Source organism: Sinocyclocheilus anshuiensis, unplaced genomic scaffold, assembly GCF_001515605.1.
Source record: "Sinocyclocheilus anshuiensis isolate Anshui unplaced genomic scaffold, SAMN03320099.WGS_v1.1 scaffold745, whole genome shotgun sequence".
In the NCBI taxonomy this organism is placed as follows: Eukaryota; Metazoa; Chordata; class Actinopteri; order Cypriniformes; family Cyprinidae; genus Sinocyclocheilus; species Sinocyclocheilus anshuiensis.
Window position 1 is genome coordinate 702,877 of NW_015540128.1, and position 12,302 is coordinate 715,178.

General features: G+C 42.3%; 1 protein-coding gene across 1 annotated transcript in view; it reads right to left on the reverse strand.

The window, feature by feature from the left end:
• Positions 1-12,302, reverse strand: part of dcc (DCC netrin 1 receptor) — a 187,354-nt gene that overhangs the window by 53,493 nt on the left and 121,559 nt on the right. The window contains exons 8-12 of the mRNA XM_016484514.1: positions 11,379-11,535; positions 7,139-7,293; positions 5,056-5,204; positions 3,840-3,978; positions 1,191-1,240 (exon numbers count right to left, since the gene is read on the reverse strand). Of these exons, the coding sequence (XP_016340000.1) occupies positions 1,191-1,240; positions 3,840-3,978; positions 5,056-5,204; positions 7,139-7,293; positions 11,379-11,535 (650 nt within the window). The remainder of the gene's footprint in view (positions 1-1,190; positions 1,241-3,839; positions 3,979-5,055; positions 5,205-7,138; positions 7,294-11,378; positions 11,536-12,302) is intronic.

The following is a 12,302-nucleotide window of genomic DNA, read 5'->3' on the forward strand; positions in this document are numbered from 1 at the left end:
CACACACACACACGCACACACACACACACACACACACACGTTAACCGGAGAAGACACTGCACTGGAGTACACACTGTTAACCAAAACCGGTCAAGCCACCTTATTTCTATAGCGCTTTATACAATTCTGATTGTTTCAAAGCAGCTTCACAGTGATAAAACTACAACTATTAACAATCATTTTCATTAAATGAAATTAAGCCGAATAAAATCAAATTTAAATATTAAATGAACATTTCTAAAACCAAAATGAAAAATGTTGCATTGGCAACTGACTGAACACAATAAGTTTAAGTAGAATTACTAATAAAAAATTCTAAATATAACTGTAGTTAAAAAAAAAACAATATTAAAATTAATTAAAACGACGAAAAAGCAAATAACAAATTTAATAAAACATTAACTAAAATTAAAATGAAAACTCAGAATATGACAATAATAGCTAAATCAAAATATTAATAAACACCCGAATATAATAGTATATAAAGAATGTATTTATTTATTATAAAAATGAAAATTAAAAATGTTGCAACTGGCTGAGAAAAATATGTTTAAGCTGAAGTACTAAAATGGAATTATATTACATTGAATTGAATACAACTGAATTAAATAAATGTCTAGTTTAAAAATATCAAATAATATAATTACTAAAACTTGAATAAACTGAGAATAAGAAAATAAGCTAATCCTGTCACCCGTGTGTGCGCTGAACCTCACAGAAATTACATTCATGTATGAAATGAAATCAGTGCATGAGTGTTTCTTCACAGGCTCACTGTGTGGATGAACGCATGACATCTGAGAGCCTGACGCAATCAATCAATCAATCCAGTGAATTCAATCCAATCCTCTACAGTTCAGACTGACCCAGATCTCTGCATATCACCTGTAGATGTCTGCATGACCAGCCGAATCATCTCATGAGTGTTTGACTGCTCCAGTGTTGGTTTATCAGAGCTTGACTGATATAAACAAACACACACACACTAATGTGAATGAATAATGAATGAAGCCCTGCTGAGTGCTCTTCACAACACACACATGCTCAACCCAACCATACAGAGCTCAAATCAGGACTCAGGCTTCAGGAAAACCCTTCAGACTCATTTCCATGACAGAGTCCATGACAGTCACCTCTTGTGTTTTGCAGCATAATAAATAGTGAGTGAATGCTGTTGAATCATAACTCACCCGTGAGTAGACGACCTCCAGTGAGATGTTCTGCGGTGGAGCGCTGGGCACTGCGGACACACAAACACACACCACAGTCATCAGGATCAACACTAATGCGCCCCACGGGTCACCTAATGGCCCTGGAGAGAGTTAACCAGTTTAGTTAAGTTAGGGAATCTATCTCTCTCCAGCGGGACAGCAGCAGACGGATGTTCTTCCATCAGAGGAACACAATCAATCTGTAAATGAGGCTTCAGATAAACAGGCCGTATCTGAGATGCTCTGCAGGTCAGGAGGTTATCTGAGGACTCGCTGCATGAGTTTGGATGACTAATAGTTTGGATGATTAACCTAAAGACTGTGTGTGTGTGTGTGTGTGTGTGAGTGTGTGTGTGCATACATGTGCACATATGGTGTGTGTGTGAGTGTGTGCTTGTATATGCACATGTGAGCAAGTGTGTGCATGCATGAGTGTGTGTGTGTGTGTGTGTGTCTGCATGCATATGTTTGTGTGTGTGCATGCATGTGTGAGCAAGTGTGTCCATACCTCTGTGTGTGCATGCATATGCATATGCGTGAGTATGTGTGTGTGTGCATGTGAATGCATATGTGTGAGCATGTGCATACATATGCATGTGTGTGTGTGTGTGTATGTGTGCATGCTTATGTGTGTGTGAGTGTGTGTGCATGGATATGCGTGTGTGTGCGCATGCATATGAGTGTGCGTGTGTTTATTTGTGCATGAATATGTGTGTGTGCATACATATGGGTGTGTGTGCACGTGAGTGTCAGCATGCAAATGCGTGTATGTATGCATTTGTGTGTGCATTGATATGCGTGTGTGAGTGTGAGTGTGTGCATGCATATGTGTGTGCGTATGTGTGTGCAGGCACGTGTGTGTGCGTGAGTGTGTGCATGCATATGTGTGTGCGTGAGTGTGTGCATGCATATGTGTGTGTGTGCGTGCGAGTGTGTGCATGCATGTGTGTGCATGGATATGCAAGTGTGTGTGCATGTATGCGTGTGTGTGTGTGTGAGTGAGTGAGAGTGTGTGTGTGTAGAATGCCACCACACAATTTCATTAGCGTGACACCAGGGCCTTTAATTAAGCAGTGAAATGGGGAAGGAGCAGCAGCGACTCATTTGAATCATTCTGCCGCGTGTCTCTAATGGAAGCTGACACACAATAAATTCCTGCAGCCTCTTAGAGCCGTGCTGAAGCTAATGCAAAGAGACACTGCGGCCAATGAGAGAAAGACACGCACGGGTTAAGCTGCTCGCACAGACATCTGGAGAAAATCACGCCAATATGAGACAAAGAATCAGAGGAGTGCATGATGGATCGGAGCGAGTGGGAGAATGCAGCAGGTCTGAGCAGCATGTTAAGAAGCTCGTGCTCGTCTCGCTGTCTCTCTTAAAGAGCCACGTGCTGCACCTTCCTATTTTACATCGGCTATAAACCAGTGCTCGACTGATGGGATTTTTAACGACTGGTGCTGATTTCAGCACTGCAGGCTTTTACATTACATCACAGAAAGAAAATATATATATATCTATAGTATGTATATATATAATTCTAGATTTTAGTGTATTTGTAAGTCACTTTAGATAAAAGCATCTCCTAAATAATAAAATAAAAAAATAAAAAAATAAAAAAATAAATAAAATGTTCATGCACATCTCTGCGTCCCGTTTGTCGTCCCGTGACACATCCAAATCTGCAGGACGACATCGACAGGCTCCATTCAAACAATTCAAGCTGGGTGATGCTGATAAGAGCCGGTGATTGAATCTTTGAGAATTACTGCAAACACAATCCTGAGGTTAACACATAAACCAATAGCCTGATGTTAGACAGCTAATGAGAAGGGCTGCTGGGAAATATAACCCGCTTTAGCATTCAAACACCGCTGCGGCATTGAGCTGCTGCTAAAACAGTTTGCCTTCACGCTACAGAGAAACGCGAGAGATGAACGAACGGACGGCATACGGCTTTAACATCAGAAAACGTAAGCTACATCAGCTCCAGCAGACTCAGACGAAGCACACATCAGGACAGTTATTTTATTTTATTTTATTTTATTTTATTTATTTTTTATTTTATTTTATTATATATATATTTTTATTTTATTGTATTTTATTTTATTTTATTTTATTTTATTTTATTTTATTTTAATTTCATTTCATTTCATTTCTTATTTTTTTCCCACATTAAAGCGCACACAGCTTCTCCTGGACAAATCTGATGCAGCAACACCAGAACATATTGTGACAAATTGAGCCAAGATGGCGACTATGAATAAATATATTCATTTTCTGATCAGGAAGGTGTGTGTGTGTGTTCTCTCTCTCTCTGTCTCTCTCTCTCTCTCTCTCTCCAGGGACTCTAATTGAATTCGAGGGAAGATCCTGGCTGCTTCTCGAATGCAGATGCAGTGGAGCTGCAAACAAATCAAACGTGTCTCAAACGTCTCGTGTCAGACTGTCAGAGTTGAGTGACACGCCGTGAAATTGATTGACGCTTCAGATGTGACGGCCTGAATATTACTGCCACATCAAAGCCGTCATTAGTGTGTGATTAACTGGATGGCTTATGGAAACATCTCCTGAACGCTGTGACCCGATCGCAGTCGTGAATCATGGGTTTATTCGAGGTTCAGTGCTCACCGTCTGAGAGCGTGGTGATGAGCGTGTCTGTCTTGGAGAGGCCGGGCCCGTGCCGATTGACCGCCAGCACTCGTAACGAATACTCTGTGAACTTCTTCAGTCCCTCCATCCTGTAGCTCTGACCCACCACCTCCACATTCTGACCAATAGAGAGAAAGAAACACCACAGTCAGACCACATTATGCTAATGAGCATTCAGTAAGCCCCGCCTTACAGACATCACCGACCAATCACCAGCACTCACCAGTCAGGCTTCTGTAATAATGTATCGTAATACTTTCTAATTCTATCTTTTCTAATGTGAGAATGAAACAGGTCAGACTTGGGTAATAATACTACTAAACTGACTTTTTAAAGACATAATAATCACTGCTGGCCGAAATGATCAGAATGCTAGTATTTCCAGCAGCTAGAAATGGTTTTAAGTCAGTTATTTCTATCTTTTGCTGGAGTGTGTCAGAAGGAAATATCAGTTTACATTTCCAAACATTCATTGTGCCATTAATTGTAATAATGCAGTGAGATATATGTTAGTGCTGCACACAGAGATGTGATCTGATCATCATCAGTCTGTCTGGAGTCACATGAAGAAACAGAACAAACTGAGACAGACTCAATCCAGAAGAACTGATGCTTCAAGAAACCTCCTGCGAAGCTCGCTGAGAAACTCTACTCAAGTGCACCGAGGACAAAAGCTGCTTTAAACACAAAGATGCTCACACCAAATGTTGATTTAATTTAGTTAACAGAAGTTAATTGATAAAGAAAATCTATTTATGACATTATTTTTGACAGCAGCGAAGGCGAAGCCATTTTTGTTTTGAAATGGTTATGCATGCTTTTGTAACATCTCGACTGGATTTCTGTAACTCGTTGTATATCAGTGCTCCTCAGTCATGTGTTTCTCGTCTGCAGCTGGTTCAGAATGCAGCGGCTCGGCTCTTTATGGGAAGCGCAAACATGAGTCTATCACACCAGTTTTGATCTCATTGCATTGGCTGCCAGTCAAATATAGAATTGATTTTACTGTTTGTCTATAAGTCTCTCTACAATCAGGCTCCGCAGTACCTATCTGATTTGTTACATCCATACACTCAGTCAAGATCACTCAGATCCGCTGATTCTGGTTTACTGCAAGTTCCCAGGACACGACTCAAAAACAGAGGCGATCGTGCTTTTTCAAGTTAGTCTCCCAGTTAATCATGTGGACTCTGACCTGCTCTTTCCCGGTGGACGTCTCGGTCCACAGCAGTCTGTAGCTCTGGATGGGGCCGCTGGCGTGGGACGGAGGATCCCAGGACGCCTGGATGGAGGATGGAGACGGAGCTTCTGCCCGCAGGTTCTCCACTGGACCAGGAACCAGAACTACACCAACAATCACATCAGGATCGAACAGATGAGAAACACAGAAACACTGCCTCTTCATGGGTTTGAATGTAATGCAAAAATGTTGTTTCATTTGCTGATGTTTTTTGAGTGAGATTTTAATTATATTTTTATATTTGGATTTATTTTTGTTTTATTTTGCTGATATTATCTATGCTTTGTTACAGTTAACACCTTTTGTACTTAAAAACAAACAGACTTGGGGAAAAACAGTTACACATTATTTTAAGGTGTTCCTGTTACAGTGTAATTATACATTTAAATACTGAGTAATATTAATGAACTACATGTACTTACTGTATGGTTAGGGTTAGGATTAGGGTTTGGTTCAGGGTTACTTGCATGTAATTATGCATAATTTATTGTTATTATAATAGTAAGTACACGTAACATGTGTAACCTTAACATAAAGTGCTACCGAAAAAAACGATATAGACAAAGAAATAATAAAAAAAGGCAAAAACAACAAAAATACTAAAACTAGCTAAAATTAAAAACAGAAAATATAAAAATAAAAGCTAATTTAAACATTAATAAATTTAATTTACTTTTTAAAAACTACTATAAAATGTTTTAGTATTCTTTGTTGGGTGTTTTAGTCATTTTTATTTTATTTTATATTTCTTTTTTTTAAATATGCCGATATAATTTTTAAGTTTCAGCTTTTCATTTTTGTTTATTTAGTTTGAATTATTTTAGAACTTCAACTTAAACTAAATGAAAACAAGAAATGTTGACATGTAGCTGAAATAAAATAAGTTTATTTTTATTTATTTATTTTGATGAGTAGTGATTTTTTATGTTTTTCAGTTCAGGACAATAACCCTGTTTCAGATACTGAACACCTGAGATGAGTGTCAGTGCTGTGAGAAAGCAGATAACACATCTGAAATGGTCTGTATGCAGATGAGCTCTACATTTACATCATATTCATATTTCAGAGCTGAAGTGTGTTTTTCTTTCTGGCTGTTTGTGAGAAAGAGCTGCAATCTGGACAGGAAAGGTCAGACGGCTCAATCTCAGCACTCACTCTCCATTAGAAAGGTTAAAGAGCTCGAGTGAGTGAGTGTGTGTGTGTGTGAGAGTTTGTGTGTGAGTGTGTGTGTGTGTGAGTGTGTGAGAGTGTGTGTGTGTGAGAGAGTGTGTGAGTGTGTGTGTGTGTGAGTGAGTGAGAGTGTGTGTGTGTGAGTGAGTGTGTGTGTGTGTGTGTGAGTGCGTGTGTGTGTGTGTGTGTGTGTGAATGTGAGTGTGTGTGTGTGTGTGTGAGTGCGTGTGTGTGTGTGTGTGTGTGTGAATGTGAGTGTGTGTGTGTGTGTGTGAGTGCGTGTGTGTGTGTGTGTGTGTGTGAATGTGAGTGTGTGTGTGTGTGTGTGAGTGCGTGTGTGTGTGTGTGTGTGTGTGAATGTGAGTGTGTGTGTGTGTGTGTGAGTGCGTGTGTGTGTGTGTGTGTGTGTGAATGTGAGTGTGTGTGTGTGTGTGTGAGTGCGTGTGTGTGTGTGTGTGTGTGTGAATGTGAGTGTGTGTGTGTGTGTGTGAGTGCGTGTGTGTGTGTGTGTGTGTGTGAATGTGAGTGTGTGTGTGTGTGTGTGAGTGCGTGTGTGTGTGTGTGTGTGTGTGAGAGTGTGTGTGTGTGAGAGAGTGTGTGAGTGTGTGTGTGTGTGTGTGTGTGTGTGTGTTATAATATAATGAAATCTTTCACGCTGCTCCTCTGTGTGTCTTCAGGAGGAAATAAAGCATTATGGGATGTTTCAAACATCTGCACAGGACTGCTGACATTTACAGAGATCTGCAGCATCATCACAATCAGCAAACACACTTGACTTTCAATCCTCTCAGAGTGACTGAGAGGTCTCCACAAGTTCTCCAGACATTACATGTTGCAGTGTATATTTTGAGTTCAGTGCGACTCTTACGCTCGGGTTGCGTGGACAGTCGGATGGCCTCTGAGCTCTCTCCGGGGCCCTGCTCATTATACGCCACCACCCTGAAGGAGTAAGTGGCCTCGGGTCTGAGATTATTGACCGTCAGCTGCAGACTCTCGGCCTCCGTCACGTTCACGCTGCGCTCCCTGACAAACACACACACACACACACACACACACATCAGCGTTTGAACAGTCAGTCAAATAACATGTTCAATCAGTGACAAAATCAGATCTAGACTCTAGCGTGAATGCATTAGTAAACACACTTTGCTCCTCTTCACATCATATGCTTGCTAATTTTGTTCATCTTTTCATTTATCAGTGAGAGAATAATGCTCTTAACTCTGCTTTACTGTTTGAGACTTGGTAAATGTTATAAATGAACACTAAACATGAAAAATAAACATTGTACAAAAGCATGTTTTGTTAGTTTGTGTTTACTAATGCAGTAAATGTTAGCATTAACAATAATGTTAGCATTTAACACATTACAACAAGGTCTCATTTTTTTGTATTAGATATAGATAGATTTTAGTATTAGAATGCATTTACCAGCATGAAACAACAATAAGGAATATATATTTTTGAATAGCATTTATTAATCTTTGTTAATGTTAGTTAATAAAACATAATTGTTTTGACTAATGTTAACAGATATCAGTTTTAATTTTAACATCATGCATTAGATCAGTAGTTCCCTATCTGTCAGTCACTATGATATGGGTTTTTCTCTGGCCGATGCCGATATTAAGAAAATATGATGCCGATTTTTTTGGCCGATATGTTTGGCTGATTTTTCCCCCGCTTCATCTCATAACAGAAAGTTTGAGTAAATGATTATTGCTGGGCACAAGATAGTAATAGTAGTAGTAGTAGTAGCATAATTCATAGTAATAATACATGGCTCAAAACTTAAGCACCTTCTCAAAACAGTTCTGAAGCATGCTTTTTGTTTATGTTTGTTGACACACGAGTGTTTCCCACAGACTTGCAAATGCAAATTGATTCTCTGCCAGCAGGAGGTGCACATTTTAGCCAGCCCAGAAGGTTCGTCTGAATGGAACGTGTTTCTGCGTTCACATGCAAATTACTTGTTGCACTTATGAATATGATTACTTTCCGGCATCAATTCCAGTAGGGTAAAACGTAATTATGTCGAAATGGCCTGTTTTCCCCTGCCATCGTTAGCTGAAGCTGTGTGTCTCACGCAGCCAGAGGGAGAGAGATTCTCCGGTATGGCATTCCACAACAATGCTTAGCTGCCCACAGATGTGCCTGCCTATAAATCGGCCTAATTTGCAGCACAATCGGCCGATGCCGATTAATTAAAAAATGTCAAAAATCGGTCCAATTAATCGGCTGGCCAATCAATCGGTCGACCTCTAGATGATTGGTCCCTGGGTTCGGAGCACGGTTCACTTCCACATTCTGCCCCAGTTCCTTTCTTCCGGGAGGTGCATGAGGAGGTGACAAAGTCATGGACGGCCCCTTTTACGGCCAGAAGCCGCTCATCTCCCTCCTCCGTCCTCACTACCCTCGATGGCGGGGCAGCTAGGGGGTATGTGGACATTCCCCAGATGGAGAGAGAGGTTGCGGTGCACCTGTGCCTGCAACGTCCACGTCTCCCATCTAAAGCCTGTAAGCTGTCGGCGGCTCTCGCTGTCAAAGCTTACAGTGCTGCAGGCCAGGCTGCCTCTGCCTTGCATGCCATGGCTATCCTGCAGGTCCACCAAGCCAAGGCACTAAAACAGTTGCACAAGGGTAGTACCAACCCAGGGTTAATGCAGGAACTACGCACGGTGACTGACTTCGCTCTACGGGTGATGAAAGTCATGGCACGGTCCCCCGGGAAGACGATGTCTACTCTCGTGGTACAAGAGTGTAACCTGGCTTAACCTGGTCAAGATGAGAGATGCCGACAAAGTATGCTTTCTTGACGCTCCTATCTCCCAGGCTGGCCTGCTCGGCGACACTGTCGAGGACTTTGCCCAGCAGTTCTCAGCAGTACAGAAGCAGACGGAGGCCATTCAACACATACTGCCCCGGCGTGATCTTACACCTGCCACCATGCTGAGACAACATCGAGGCCGGCACGTCAAGCATCTCGCAGGAGTGTGGCGCCTCCGTGTCCCAGTCAGCCGCTAAGTCCTCAAGGAAAAGACAAAGAGGCCCTGACACAGGCAACCCAGAGATGTGGGTGACTGCTTTTTTTTCAGGAGATGTCGAGGACAGTGTCACTCCTTCCCCCGGAGGAGGGCCAGGTGGAGAATCCTGTGCTCCCTTTTCTTTTTGTTCCACCGCAGACTTCACAGCCAGTGGTAGCCACGACTTCAATAAAAGAGCAGTTTCCTTTTCCTCCAGGTTATCTGGCTCGTGTGGTGACAGTGAGTGATGCGCTGCTTCCTCACTCTCGCCCATGACGCCCCTTATCGCCAGCAGCCAAGAGATCGCGGCTCGAGGACGCAACACCTCTCCACGCATCTCTGGCCGGTCCCTCCGGGGACATGGGGAGTCCAGCTGTGGTGAGTCAGGATGCGACGCCTCCTGCCCCATCCAGCACAACTTCCCACTGCTGCACCACTGTAGGTGTATCAATTGTCCCTTTGGCATGGAGTTTGGGGGCGTGGCTTGCACTACCCAACCTGTCCCATTCATTCGGACAGTTCGACTCAGCTATGCAATTCAGGTCGCCAGGTGACCATCCCCCCATCATCCTCGAGACTTTGGTGGCAGCCCGAGACGCCCCTGTCCTGTGCGAGGAGATTGCTGTCCTATTGGCTAAGAATGCACTCGAGCCTGTCCCTCCAGCCGAGATGAAGCAGGGGTTCTATAGCCCTTACTTCATTGTACCCTTACCCCATTATGGGAAGTGGGCATCAGGATCCTCAACTATCTCGACGACTGGCTCATTATTGCCCAGTCGTAAGAACAGTTGTGCGATCAGAGGGACCTGGTGCTCCGGCACCTCAGCCAAAGAGCAGGCTCTCCCCCATGCAGAGAATCTCTTTTCTCTGTATGGAGTTAGACTTGGTGAGTATGATGGCATGTCTTACCAACGAGCGTGCACAGTCAGTGCTGAACTGCCTGAGTTCCTTCAGAGGCAAGACGGTGGTACCGCTGAAACATTTTCAGAGGCTCCCGGGGCATATGGCATCCGCAACCGCAGTTGCGCCGCTCAGATTGCTTCATATGAGACCACTTCAGCACTGGTTACTCTCCCGAGTCCTGAGATGTGCATGTCGCTGCTCGTTGAGCCCCTGGTCAGACCTTACTTTCGACAGGCCGGGTGCCCTTAGAACAAGTGTCTAACAAGAACAAGTGTTTCCATAGACCCCTAATATCGTCACGACTTAACTCGTAGTGACCGACAGATAGGGAACGTCTCGGTTACATACGTAACCCTCATCACCTGATGGAGGAAACGGAGATGTTATGTCCCCATGCCACGACCTTGAACCAATCACTGTTGCTGGGATAGTTTATTGGCTTCTCAGCATAAAACCTGAATAATTGGATGCACATGTCGCCTTATATACCCATATGCACGGGGATTGGCTCAGCATGCAAAATCCACTAGCCAAATTCCATTGGTGTTTTCTCTTAATCAGAGATGATTGGGGCTCCTGAGTAAACCCCTAATTTCATCACGACATAACGTCTCCATTCCCTCCAACAGGGAACGAGGGTCACGTACGTAACCGAGACGTTTTCTTTCCAATACACAGGCCTAATTAAAGAAATATTAATAAAAAATATTAATATTATAATAAATATATTATTTTTGTATTAATTAATTTATTATTTTTTAATCTTATACACATACACATGTGAAATATAAAAACAACACTGTTAATAATATATAAAAAATAATATATTATTTTTTATTAATTACTATATTATTTTTGAATCTTATATACACACACATAAGTGAAATACAAAAACAATATACTGTTAATAATATATTAAAAATTTTGTTTTATCTATTAATATATTATCTGAAGTAAAAAATAACCACTACTGTAGATATATTGTTAATTGTTAGCTCAATTAATGCAGTAAACTAATGTCAGCATAAAGAACGTTATTTTAAAGTAAGACAGACTGAGGCAGACAACAATTCAATAAAATTAAAAATCTATGCATATACCAATGAATATTCACAATGGGGGATGGATTAGGATGTGATTGGTCGAAACATGATATTATTTCGGCCACAGCTGAACACGTACCTGTTGATTCCCTCCTCTGAGAAGAAGACGCCGTAGGTCAGGGCGGTTCCGTGCGGCTCCTCCGGGGGCCGCCAACCGAGGCGCACGAAGCGGCTGGACACGAGGACAGGGGCCACATCACGGGGAGCGGAGGGGAGGACGCCTGAGCTCGGGGTCACTGGTGGGGGAGGAGAGGAAAGAAAACACACAAACAGAAGACATCAGGAAGAAAAGAAAAGAGAGCGATAAGGAAGATCACAGCATCAGAGATCAGGCAGCAGTAAAACACAGAGCATCAACACACACACACACAGATGAGCAGCCAAGATGACAGCGAGCGTTCGGTCACAGACAGAGCACAACAGCATCAGATCCAGACTGGGATGAGATACACATGAATTCTGTCATTTGGACTCTCCATTCCTCCTAGTCTGGATCTGTGAATCTGTGTGTGTGTTGATAGTGATTTCACAGTTCTGATGAGATTCTCTCAATGTCACACGACACATTCACACTCAAACACACACACACTCTCACCAGGGAATTACTGTTAACACACACACACACACACACACACACACACACACACTGGGTTGTTGTAGTGATAAACAGAAGCGACATTTCCTCACACACTCAGATTAAACAATCATCTGAAGCCAAACTCATATATGCTGCTGAAAAACCTCAAGACTCCACATTACTAAAAGTAAAACCTACCCTACTATCTCTTCTGTTCACAAAGGCTGCACTTATTTGATCAAAGATACAGATATAGACAGAATAGAGAACACAGCCCAATCACCATCAATGGAACTGTATACCATTGTTAATTGTATTGTTCTCATATGTGCAATGTCTGGAACACACACTTTTCACACATCATTTACTTGTAAATGCTGCAGTGACAATAAAAGTGAGTGGAGTTGAGTAAAAATTAGGGCTGCA